The sequence below is a fragment of the Ceratina calcarata genome, unplaced genomic scaffold (genome assembly GCF_001652005.2).
Source record: "Ceratina calcarata isolate Rehan_Ccalc_2016 unplaced genomic scaffold, ASM165200v1 scaffold40.2, whole genome shotgun sequence".
Taxonomy (NCBI): Eukaryota; Metazoa; Arthropoda; class Insecta; order Hymenoptera; family Apidae; genus Ceratina; species Ceratina calcarata.
Window position 1 is genome coordinate 314781 of NW_017163422.1, and position 14078 is coordinate 328858.

Consider the following 14078-nt stretch of genomic DNA (forward strand, 5'->3'; position numbering starts at 1 on the left):
TGACATAACGTTATTTAAATATCGGATAATACGAACGACAGATGATTCGACCGAAAAGATAATTTAGCCAACAGTGAAACTGATCCTCAATATGCATATTTACGCATTTAATGCTCGAATAAATATATCACTCTAACAAGTGGCCTCACGCATTATGAATCAATATTGTGATTGGTCTATTTTATTTCCAATTAACTTCAATAACGAAAACCGTATTGTTTCGCATGATCGGTGTGGATCGGTTATTGGAAGACGCAATATAAGCAGCTCGCACAGCGAATCCGAGGATTTTCCGTGAACTGAAAATCTGCTCCACGAGGATCTGTTAGGCCACTTTGGTTCGAATTACGTAGGAGTCGATGGAAACGAGAACGAAGCAGAATCGAGGAGATCAAGCAGAAGTACGTGATAGCAAACCGCACATTTAGCTCGCGCATCAAATCATGGTACGCAATAATATTCGTTTTGTGATGCTCACTATCATAACTTCAGGATTGGCAGGTTATTATAGGAATAACGGAGGGTTAATAGCGTTTCGAGGATTTCACCGAGTCAGTTACCATAGTTTTTCCAAGTTCACGAATTTATAATGATTCTAATTGTAAATTGTGTGATGATATTGTATATATATTTTCGTCCAATTTTTGCAAACAGCCCTTTGTAAAATTTGCATCACGCTTTGATTGACATATTTCGTACGTCGTTCGTCGAGTACGTTTGTCACGACAGGATTTGTTTGTCTTGTTTTATCATGAAAATCGATTTGCGTTCGTTTTTTCTTCTTTTTAACGAAAAAAGGAACTGTTACGAAGCGATAATCGAGACACTGGTTCTCCGAGAAATAAATTCTCTAGTGACAAAAGCTCGCGAGCGATTGTTTTCAAAGCTCGATACTTCCCAATGTATTTCAAAAGAAAAATCATACAGACGACAACAAAAATAGTAGCACGAAAAACTGACGGAAAAAACGTAGTCATAAAATAAAAATCTGCGATCGATCACGAGTATCGTTAAATTTTTTCCAAGAAATTCTCCAACGGACCTATTGAAATAAATCTTTGCAATAAATCATACCGATCATTAATTCCGTTGTGTTTATAAGATGTTTCAACATGTTAGGAATATTCATGAGTTCGGAAGAAAAGCTCTGGTTAATTTCACGTGAAACGTTTCGTTGGGACGAAACGAATGGGATTACGATCGAATAAAATTTCCATGGTACGTGACACGCATTTTTATCAGTCGTCCAACAATATTGGCAATCAGATATTTCTGTTTGGGCGGTTTAATAGCAATTACTACTGATTACACAATTTCGTACATCATTTATCAGAACGAACAGAGAAGTTGAGTTCAGCACAAAGCATGTTCTGATATAATCAGCCTTTATTTAAGAAAAAAAAACAGGTAACTTTTAAAAGTAATTTTCTGGAACGGAGCTGATTATAAAAAGTCTCTACAGGCGAGTAAAACGAGAATCACGAACAAGGGCTAGAGAACGGTCCCCACGGATTCTCGGATCTCGAGCTTCAAAAAGTAAATTTCGTGTGCGATCAACTCCACGAGAAGTCCAAGTTGCTTCGTGTAATTTGCGTAATCTCTGCGAAAATCTGACGGGGCGCAAGTTTAATAGTTGAAACTATTTTTAACACATTGATCCTCCTGCCGCATCGTCAGATCTTCGTGTAAAAAAACAGAAAATGAAATGCAGAACTACGAATTTCAATGAACTGTTAGGTGTAGTGTATTTGCTCTGCAGTTGCATTTCGCTGCGGCGATAGCCTCACGTTTATAACTTGACATTTAAATGTCTGACAGGAACATCAAAGTTCCTTCGGTTATTAAAATTACTCGTGAGCGTAATTGGCATTTAAAACGCGTATCTACACCACGCGGACCGATGAGCTTTCACGTTAATCCGCTATTACACGCTGAGCGAGTCGAACACGCTGTTTAACGATTGTTTACAGATTGGTACGTTTATTCAACAATTTCTATTAGCTCGCAAGAATTTATTGCCCGTGGAAATATTGAAGACAAGCAAAATGCTGCTTTCGAGCACTCTTCACTAGCTGGAATAACATTTCGCGGTTTTGAAGCAGTCGTCGTTCGGTGCGCTCAATGCCCTTTGTCACAGTTTATCGAGACAGCGAAATTATTTTTCAAATGCGAAAATACACAAACTTAAACCGGAATTAGCATTAAACTCTCGTCTCTCATTAAACAGTTAGGGAGTTAAGGATTTAATTAATTTCTCTCACTGTCGCGTTTATTCTTCAATTTAATACCCCGTTGAGATCTTTGTCCACAAAGGATCGTGTAGGATGTAAACCGTTCCAGGTTTTTCGCATCCTTGGTTTCGTTCCAAGAATTTTCAATCCTGCGTTTACCATCTCGTCGACGAGAAAACAAGGTTGGTAATTTAATATGAGCGTCGAACTTAATTTAAGCTGAATTCATATCGTAGAGACCATCTCTTCTCGTGATACACGAGTACGTAAAAAAAGCGCTCAAGGACGCGATGGATTAAGATACGTACGTACATTAATTTATACTATTTCCATTCTACGTAATATTAAAAATGAAATAAGATTTTCTTTTATGCACGACGGCAGGAGATTTATTAATATTAAAATTGACTCAACCACTGTTTCTCTACAACACTCCAACGTGTCTATTTCAGTATCTGCATCTATCTGTTTATTTAGTAATAGTTCAACTCGAAGGGAATTAGTTTGCAGAATTCCTGTTTAATGCGGAAATTGCATATGTTTTTGAAAAGCGAATCATCGACCAGAGGTCCAATTACTAATGGCTACCTAAGTATACATTAATGTTTGTGGCGCATGAAACAACATCGTTTCTGTATACATTATAAACGAAATTCCTATTTTACTTTGGCCAAAGTTTTATTTAAATTGTCGAAACAGCAGTTACATTTGATAAACAAATACGTAACAATTTTCAGATGATAAAAATGTCAATTTTGAATATATTATCTCATTCAGAATTAATTCTGTTCTCTTTGTGATTTAGTATGAAGCTCTATCATACTCTACAGATCAAAGAGAGAATTCTTGTTAACGCGAGCAGCGTTTTTAATTTTCCAAATAATTGCACTTTTCGTTAACCGAGAAAGCTTTTAATATTGTCAAAGGAAGTATTTTTAAAATTTTGTCTGTACTATTAAAACGCATATAGTACAGTACAATATTTTAACTTTGTAATCAACTGTAGATGAAAACCAATTACGTAGTGCTTCCTCTTTAATTTATGCCACTTCATGTAAAAGCGAATATTGATCAATTTTCGCTGATTATTATTAGACAATTACGGTGTCAGTCATTATTGATCAAATCATTATGTAAGCATTATTCGCGTCTCTCATATATTCCATTTGAGAAATGAAAGATAAAAATTAATTGAAGAAAGCGTAGTCGATTGGTTTGACCTTTGAATGCTTCCATCATGATTAAAAAATTGCATAGGGAAAGACTAGACGTCAGATATCATGAAAGGTGAAAGTAGGAGAATCTTCTCACTCGAATCTGCCAGTCAACAGTCGCAACGGGTTAATCGTAACTACGGATCACCTCGCAATATTTATTACGCAACCACGGATCGTGCATATCCAACGACGATTCAGCGGATGCACAATTCACCGTGGCGGAAGTTCCTCCTCCGGCTCCTTTTTTTCTCCTCATTTCGCGTTTTGCCTTCCTCCTTTCACGGGCAATTGAAAATTCTACACGCGCTTCTACGGTGACATCCTGCGGCGATCGTCGCGATAAAGTCTCGCGGATAAAACGAGTAAATAATTCTGTGGTCGAGCCCCCTTTTCGCATTTGGACTTCTCGCAGAAAAGTCCGCCGTACGCTATCGATGATTAACCAGCAGGCATTATCGCGACGGGGCGGCGCTGTGGCGACTTGATTTATAAGGAAACTTCGCTTCGCATGTGTCGCGCAACCGAACGCATGCGGCTGGTTTATAAAGTTGCTCAGTCTTTACTATAATTAAGAGAGTATGAACGAAATGATGTGGCAGATTAAATTGATTTACTCAGGCTTCCTTTTACTTGCGTATATAAATTTGATTTAGTGTTTCAATTTTATGTGACTACAGTTTTATAAGGAAATTAAATCAACGTACATAGTTATATGCCACCTCGTCGATTAGTTTACATCGTAGAATACTTAAAACACGTTGTAAAACATTTACAAAGAAACGAGCTTTATTTTGAATTGAATTCACATTTCAGCTGAAATCAGCCACTGGAGCAGAGTCCACGTGATTAAAGTTTATTTATCGACGAACGATGCGCGTAGAAACACTCGGCGATAAACAATTTTGCTTTCGTTTATATGAAAATAAATCACGCGCCTCCTGGACAAGTTTTCCGCCGCGACGTTCAATTGCGATAAATTCACCGGGAAAATCGGTGGACACGCACTTCGCGGGTGTCGGAAAGCGCACGCTAAATGAAACCCGACTTTTATTTATTGCGCCCCGGCCACCGTTTCATAAAACGGTGTTCGCAGCTCGTTGCGATCCGCGTCCATTATGATCGAGGAGCGCGCGAAAATAGCACCGGGCAACGTCCATCAGGATACGTTCGACTTGACAAAGTGTCTCTGATAATATTCCTGGAAAAATGCTCACCGCGGAATATGTACTCGGGGATTCGACAATAACTTACGCGAGATGCGAGTGCAGTGTCATCAACTGAATGCGATTTAAAGTTCCGAACAATTCCGTAAAAAAGTTTAAACAGACAGAGAACAATACAACTTTTTCCTGTTATTTCACAGTTTTTGAAAGGGCATGAAAATCGATGAAAATCTTCAATATTATCCAACATAATAGTCGTTCTTCGCGAGAATCCATCGAACTTCGTTTTGCGAGTATCGTAAAGTTTAATAGATTTAGTTAGAGTCGCATGTCTGATCAGTGGTTGAATTATACTACTGGAGTGCAAACTATAACGCTTCTATGATATCTATGATTCTTGATCGGTGTAACATTCATATAATGGATATAAACGTTTACTAATTACTACTGTACTATATATAATAAATTAACATTTACATTAGAAACAAATTTTTCAAAATATTCCAGCAGAGTACAATATTTAGTACTGGATTTTTACACTTTATGAGGCTAGGTTCTTTTTTAAGATATACTATAATTATGTCGGTAAGTAATTACGTCAAATTATTGAATTGCCGTTAAAATGGTCGTATTGATCGGAAAGAAGTTTCTGCGGTATCGGGAATCTAATGGCATAATGAAAACTTCAAATTGGATTCCGAGCGAATTGAGTTGTTCTTTCGTATAGCAGTGATTGAAATTAACTCGATCAATTAAGACAATTACGAAGCTCTTTTGAAAGAGCCGGCACAGTATTATTTAACCACGACACTAATTTACAGCATCACGCAAGAAAATACACGACCCGGATTTCTCAATTCCAATACCGACGGAAACGTAGACTTCGATATAACTGATAAATTGATTTAATTTCAAAGAGAAAATCGTTTTACCTGTTACCTGCGATTCGCCGAGAGCAGATTAAATTTGATGAAGAACAATCCATTTTCGACGATTACTTCAAGCGCAACGCGAGATGATTCGAGCAAGAGCATGATTCGAGAGGCATCTAAATAGTCGATGTAACAGGCTTATTTCGATTTCATCGGCAAACCGGAATCAATGGATTAAGATTATCACTGCCAGAATAGTCAATGTGGATGCATTGCTTTCTATTTAATATTTTACACTTCATTAATTTTACTCATATATTATTAATTTTGTTGTATATTTTTTTTTACCAATAAATTTAGAGATAAAAATAAAAAATCTGTATTAGTTACTGCTTTCTCTAATTTTTTATGGAAGAGGAACCTCGTGACTAAATTTATATCGTACTGAGCTATGAATTTTCCACAATAATTCTATTTTTGACATTTTTCCATGAACACGAGTAAAAGCTTGGTATGTTCAATTATTTACGGTCAATTTGTCGAGGTACATAGTACATGGTACCAAACATCAAAAAGCTTTCGCGAAGGTATTAAATTGGTCGGCCAGCGCCCGTACGTGCATAGAAATATCACTGCGTACACGTGAAATTTATTTTGGTTTATTTGACTCCATTGAAAATGTAAATTTACTAACAGCCAATTAATTTTTTACACTGTGGACCGTAACCGAGTTTACGGTACGCACACACTCTAATTATCCATGTATTGGAAATAATAGGTCTCTCAACTTTAGAAAATATTATCTCATTCGAAAATTCAAATCGAGATGCGCGTTCCCGATAGAAATTCTCTTCGCGAGGGTCGGAAGTTTCTCCGGTCACAAGATTTTAGATACGAAAAGTTAGCCTCTCTTAGTTCATTTATTATCTAACATCGAACACGGAAGATCGAGAATCGTTGCTCGATGTTTCGTGCCGCTCGGTTCGAATGCACATGGAACCGGTCGTGATCGATCTCGCCGCCCGACTGTCGTCGTGCAATGTTGTAGTTTAGGAACAACGGCTTAATAGATCGGATTATCGATGGCACTTAATCATCGACGTATCGGTGACCGGCAGTCTGTCAACCTGAACAAGTTCCCAGTGGCTCGATCTCAGCCACCTCGATCATGGTTCGTCTAATACAATCGAACCGTTTTATAAAAATATTCTACCCATCGAATATTTCTAAAGACAATCTCGTATCAGTGCATATAATAAAAATCACGGGCTATTGAGATAATTCATTTTTTTTTAGTCATAAATGACTCGGATGATTCATTGTATTCTAAATATAATATTAAATTTGTTTCATGATTAACTGTGTACCGTGGGATTACTTGTTCAGTAAAAAAATATTTATCTCCTCCAAGGGGGAAAGTTTCGATGGGAAAGGGTTAAAATATCGCGGCCATCCTTCACGCGGTGTATATGCGAACGGGACGCGGGGATCGTCCCGGTTCATTCCTATATTTTTCCAGCTGCTACTTTGATCTAAACGCAATTGATCCTCCATCCTGTAGATGGATGCGACGCGAACGGCGGATAGATCGGACGGGTAGGTGGGCATTACGCAACCAGACGACCCGGGAGAATCACGGTAAACGTCTCGAGGGGGAAATTAATCATCAGCGTCGAACCGATTGGCCGTTTAAGCGCGGATCCGCGATGCCATCGCGTCGGCTCTGTGACAAAACGACCCGACCAGTAGAAATCTACATCGAGATAAATATTCACCCGCGAAATTCGTCCGCGTCGCCGACGAACGTCCCTGTTTATCTCGCCTGCGACTCCGGGACGATCTTAATTTATACCGTATATCCCTTGCACGTTAAATTGATGAGTTCACGTGGAAATATATCGGTTTAGTCTCAATTGCAGGACTCAATGAACGTGACAGTTTTCGCAAACTCCACGTGACGTCAATCACGACGTTCGCAAGATGTTTTCCTATTCCGTTTATGCGCGAGGGAATTCATTCGTTATGCATTTTCTTAACTGTTAAATCCACGTTACCTATGCGCGATACTAAATTTTTTATCGTAAACATCAAACATTATTTATTATTTTTAATGCCAGAAAAGTAACTTTATTGCGACTTCCTTGGAACTTCGTCGTAAATATCGTATCGCGAAAATATCGATCAACTTGTTTATAGTTTCTTCATCTTCTTCCCTTCGCAGTTTGAGACGCAGAGATGTGTTGCACTGCGTATAACGAGTCAGTAACTATAGTCGTACAATGCCGGACGGAATTACGAGCTTGTTGCATGTTTGCAAATTTGATCAGTTTATGTCACAATTCTGTCCGGCACTGTGCATGTCAGTTAACCATTGTAACTGCAATTTCTATTGACTCGTTTCGTTGCACGAACTATAGGCAACCAAAAAGGGGAAAGAAAGAAGAATCCGAGACATGTACGAAACTGAAATGTACAATTTTTATTGACTTACCAGATGTTGAGGAACTTTTCTCGCACCTTCCGCTTCATGCTGTCGCTCTTCCGACGATATTGCAGACGGTGATACGATTCCGCGCACACGGGCTCCGGAAGCTGTTTGCAGAAGTCTGAAAGTGACAATAGTCCTGAGATTAAACCAGACAATGTACAGGTCGCTTCGCCCTAACGCGATGAATTATCCCGACTCATAGTTATATGCATCTTTCATACAGAATTGACAATTAAAAAAAAATCACACAATCAACCTCTTTACTTTTGGATCAAATCACTTATCAAGCGACTCGAATTGCTACATTTTTTCTTGTTGCAAATAAGAGGGAACGCAGTTAACGAGTGGAAGAAAATCCAGTATTAGTCGAGTCAGATCGATAAACGTCGAAACGAGCAGTGACGGCTTTGCGTCGCGCTAAAAGCTAGGAATAAAAGGCCGACGCGGTGATTGCAAGTAAATTAAGAACGTGAAAGCTTTTGACGCACGTCTTTTCATCGCGACGATTCCGTGGAACGTTGAAACGCGAGAAATATTGTATCCGTCGCAGCACGATGCCTAATTCGAAACGTGTATTAAAACATCCGACCTCGACTCGGTAGAAAGAAAAGTATCTTTCTACACTAGCTTCTGAACGAAGATCCTAGTATCAGAAAATTTAATATGTATGTAGAATCGATTGCAATAACAAATAATAAAATATTCACCGATTATCTTCAATGCTAAAGTTACCAAAACCATGCAACTAATGCAATTTAAATGGCAATAAAAATATAAACGTAACATTTTGAAGAAGGAGAATGGAGGTAAAGTAAAGCAGGAGAAGGGAAGTTGCAGTCTACGAAGGAACGAAGAAATATCAAGCAAAGGGAAAATTTCGGGGTCAAGCTAGCTAATAGCCGGCTCGTAGGGGAACCTTGGGGCTATATAGCGTTTGGCTAGAAACCGAAGATAGGAATAGCCGCGACGGTTCCTTGCACAGGCAAATATTTATTCAGCGGCAAGCGTATTCGGCCTATGTGCTGTTTATTCGAGCGTATATCCATCGTCCGCGACGGACGTCAGAACGATTTTTCTATTCACCGCAAACGCTGGGAATTTTTCTGACCGATCGTCTTCAAGCTTCACGTGTTGCGACAAATTTAATCTTTCCCATGTCAATCTTTTAAGTGCTGGCTTATGAAATTGTAATGCGTATAATAAAACTTCAATAAATAAGAAGTTTTCTTTATCAATGTTTTTTTTAGATTAAAAAATTGTATTTCATAAACGCGCGGCAAATAAAGGAGTTGACAGGAAGAACATTTACAAAAAAAGGTAAACGACTTGAATCGCAATGATTCTTTGTATCGATATGAATGTCTCGTTTCTCGTTTTATTCTTTATATTAACTTAGCTCGTCGACGCGACGTGCTGAGAAATGGAAAATTTGGTTCTCAACGGAAGCGAATTTCGCGTCGAAGCCAACTGTTTCCCGCTGAAGTTTCATTTTCCGGCTGACAATGGAGAAAAAAGAAGGAGATATATGTATTACAGAATCCGCGTTTCGACAAAAGCAGGTAAGAGAAACGGAACGACGCGACGGCGAACCGAAGGGACAGGTTGAAATCGAAAAGCATCGAATTGCTTCTGTCCGCTTCGGTTCCTCCTTTATTTTCCCATGAACGATTCTTCAACCAACTGTATGCTCGACTCGGTGTACTCGCGCGGCCCGGCAAGAAAATCGATTCACCGCACGATTAAATTTTACATAAAGAAAAAGATTACTTGTCGTTCTCCCAACGAATCTCATCGATCAAATTTAAAATATCGTTGAACTCGGAGAGTGATTAGGAAGATCGAAATGTTCCGAGAAACGATTTTATATAGGAATCATTCATTTGTAATGGAAGACTTACTCAGCCAACTTAGCTGTTCGTTGTTCTCCAACTTGTTTTTGAAACTGTCGACCTGTCGCTTCAGCTCGCGGAGAGCGAACGACGGTGATGCATTCAGAGCTTCTTGATGCTCCCGCAGTTGTTGTTCCAAGGCCTCCACGCGTCTCTCGAGTGCCCACAGTACTTCCGCCTCGATCACCCCCGACGAGGCCGGATGCGCTCCGACGATCTTCAAAAGAGGACACATACTTTTACTTCCCGTGGCAGCGCGCAGTCTTCTGTCAAACGCGCAATCGAACGCGCGTCGTAAAACGCAATGCGAAATTGTCCTTCCGTCTAATCGTGATAAGATACATCGCTAACTGGGAGAACCCATCGCTGTTGTTCTTTTGTTTACTTCTGTCTAGTCTTATCTCTTGCGAGAAAGTGGATAGGCATTATGTTTCGCCAATTACTCTTTGCGTTTAATATTTCCGATAACAGGAACACTAAATACATAATAACCGCAAACGTGATTCTTCTTGCGATTAAACATAAATAAGACGACAACGCTGTTAGTAATAAAACGAATTTAACTGGATGTTTAATTCGATCATTCTCTAAACTCGAAACAAGTAATAATGGCGAATTACGTCCTTCCTTCGATTTTAATTTAATAGCGGCTATCGACCAGCATTGATATTATACCGCCTGAGGGATTTTACTACGATTCTAGAGATGGCCCGAAACAAGAGTGCCACTCGATTAGCGACTGAAATGTTCGTCGATGAGGCGATCCGGTGAATCTGACAAAAGGAAGATTTTACTTCAATCAACTCCAATTAAGTGCAGCGGACTCGTGAAATTTTAGCTCTCCAATCTCGCTGACGACCGATCGCCGTATCCTCTCGACGGACAGATTTCAATACGATTGAGTGCTCGAACGAATGGGTTGAAACCGAGAGGTTTCTAATGAATTGCAAATTCCCCTTTCTTAAAACAAAAACCAATTTGGAGAACCCGCGTATTTCTCGAAGAAAGGGAATCTCCGATATTCGAACGGATTACGAGGAAACCGAAAGAGTAATCGTGGCTGGTAGCATTACGAAGTTTTTTAATTTCAGCCTAAGTGACACTCGTTCAAAGCCAAGGAGGAATTCTAGGGAAGACGGTGAATTATATTAGTTAACGAAGAATTCAGGGTAGGGAACGTGGCTGAAATGACTGAGACAGCTGCGTGGGATAGCAGCGGCACGATCGTTACCCACCTGAAGAACATAGGGAGAATCGGCCGTGTTTGCCGGCAGATTGGTAGAAATGTTCAACAGCTTGTCCCCCTTCCGAAGCTTCACGATGTCCAGAGGTCCAGCCTCCGCTGCATGTCTAAAGAGTTCTGTAACAGACACATGAAATACGCTCTGTTACAATAAAAGAGACAGAAACGACAACATTTTTATCTCTCGACATTTGAAACGTTCCATCGATTACGCGTATCCGTTTCCACTATGTCCTCGTATGATTTTTACCAAACAAACAGGCTGCCGTGGGCCGTTATTAATAAATAACACCGACGACAATAATCGCGCTCGAACGAGAATTTCATGGAGAGGCGGAGAATGAATCGCGTTAAAAATCCCCGGCGTGAATCGTTCAAACGGCCAGACAGCGAATTCGTTATTCAAATGTGTGCCCGGAGCGTTACGTCCTTTCAGTGATATCGAGCGCAACGACATTTTATAAGTGAATGTTTTATTCATCATCGGTGCGCGTAGTTGCGCATAACTCGATCTAACGCGCGTATTATGTCGAGGAAATTATAATCGCTCGGAGCGAGCGGTTCGCTTCCAGCCGCTTTTCCCGAAATTATTCGGGCAGAGGACGTGTCGATGAAACGGTGAACCACGATTTAAACTCGTTTCCAAACGCAATTTAATAGATTATCGATTAATCGAATTCAGTGATCCGAATATTATGAATGATATTCACCTATTATTTTCTATATCATTTGTACGTGTCACTCTCCCATTTTATGTGAATGAGATGGGGTTGGGGATAAAATGTTGGAGCACGTGAAGTGATTCATTGTTCGCCCGGAATTCCTTTGTGGAATAGCGTTTTCAAGCGATTTAAGTTTGCACAGTAGGCAAAAGTTTAATGAACAAACGAACAGTGTTAAACAGAAAAGTGTATTCTGTCACTCGCTGAGTCACTTTTATTAACTGTTACAGCTGTTAAAACACGATCCCTGAAAAGAGTAAGCACATTTCCAGCCTCCCTGAGGAATGTTAATACGAGAACATCAGAATCCTTTTATCATACTAATACCGGTCTCTGTTCCCTTGAAAATTTCATCCTCGTAACACGCCCTACGACTACAGCCGAGCATGCAACCCTAGATCCCGAGAGCTACAAATCTCTCAGGATCCAAACACACGGGGATTAAAACCAATAAAATCGAACGGTTGCACGTCGTTTCTTGACTAATGCCCTGTCGCAGGATCGTTCAATTCGATAAATTTAATATCGAGCCGACCGGCAGATCTTGATTAACCGACATCGAACCGCGGGGACCGCTGCATAAATCCGAAGCCGTAAAGACTGGTAAATGAAATTACCATTTAACAACCCGACGGCAGTTTTCTCGGTTCGCGCCGGGACATCGCTTTCGAGGGTCTGGGAAACACTGATGAACGCGCAGTATCGAATACTCGGAAAATACTCTCGCCTCTGTACCATAGCGGATTAACACGTTTCCCAATGAGTAATGGGCAGAACGAGCGGCCGGCCTCACCGCCAATTAATCATCCGTTCGTAGGTGTACAGGGTTCTAATGTAGATTTACACCGTGCTACGGAACTGATAAACACCGCCCCGTTTTACAGAGGTGCAAATAATAAGCAATACATAGGAACCTGCTGAGCGATAATAGTGACTGAATAATCGCTCGCAAACATGCATCGGCGATAATCGACTTATTGGTCTAAGCCGGAATAACTCTAGTTTCAGAATGAAATTATCTATGGAAGACGCGTTCTAGTTTCATTGTCAGTTGTTTACTACCCTGTGTACCGCGCATTCCGTTGCGTAAAACTCTCGGTGTTTTGTGGTGCAACACCGTTGCAAAGCTTCGGTTATGATAAATGTTTTCTGCCCCCTTGCCGTAAACTTCGGATAGTCATGCATGCGAAATGAACCGAAGTTGAAATTGCTGCTGAAACAACGCAAACTGTTAATGGCTTAATAGATTAAAGGCGAAATGATTTAGGACTTGAATATAAGTAATTCCTAGTCACAAAACAGAGCTTTTTGGCTCATTCGATGCAATACATCAGTTAGATAAATTAATATCAATTCTCTTATTAAGTCGAGTCTCGTGTCGATCAATTGCAAATCTAAATTCCTGTTTATCTGAAATTTTTTGTTATCGACATGATTCATAAATCAGGTGATCATGTAATCCTACAATAATATAGGTCATATCATTCGATATCGACAAAGATATTACAGAAATCTTGATTAATTTTTGTGTGAAGAAATGTACGTCTAACTAGAAGGAAACTCGAAAGGAGGATAGAATTTAGCATCGAGCATCTAACCGATTTCTCAATAGAGTTAAGAGTTAAGAATTTCCGTAGCTTTCAGATAGCGAAGAGGAGAAAAACGCTAATGGCATCCGTCCTGTGTTTAAAAAAACAGAAGGAAGGATAAAACTACGTTGTTGTTTAGTTATCGATTCAATGGGGGAGTTCCCTGTATTCTGTGAGAAGATTCATGATTCTCCGTGAAAAATGATATTTGCAGCGAGGATAAAGGCCGAGAGTCATTTATAAAATACAGCTGTTGCTCCGTATCCTGTCTTCTTTTTTTTCTTACATAGCAGATGAAACAAAAAAGAGGCACATGATCAATAGATTTCAAATCTGATGAAATGTTCTAGGAATCAGAAAAAATTTGATACTCGTCAGAAATTTTCTACCAGGCTTCGCAATTTTCAAATTTCGAAGGATTAAGATAGGAACTAATCACAATTTCATCTGAAAATGTGTTCTGAAATCCGGATGTCCACGTGTTTTTTGTACTTGACGCTTCTGGCAAGTCGATGTTCCAATAATAGGAACCGAGTATTAACGTCAACGTGTATATGTACTTTGACAACATTCCCAGTTCACCCGTTAGCAAATGTGATATGTTTGTGCGAAATGAAATTTCACAACGGTTCAGTTGCGACTCGGATAAAATCGGAATTAAAAC

General features: G+C 39.7%; 1 protein-coding gene across 3 annotated transcripts in view; it reads right to left on the minus strand.

The window, feature by feature from the left end:
- Window positions 1-14078, minus strand: part of Pde9 (phosphodiesterase 9) — a 112299-nt gene that overhangs the window by 9831 nt on the left and 88390 nt on the right. For all 3 annotated transcript variants that reach the window (XM_018027097.2, XM_018027095.2, XM_018027096.2), the window contains exons 6-8: window positions 11096-11220; window positions 9870-10077; window positions 7975-8089 (exon numbers count right to left, since the gene is read on the minus strand). In XM_018027097.2, the coding sequence (XP_017882586.1) occupies window positions 7975-8089; window positions 9870-10077; window positions 11096-11220 (448 nt within the window). The remainder of the gene's footprint in view (window positions 1-7974; window positions 8090-9869; window positions 10078-11095; window positions 11221-14078) is intronic.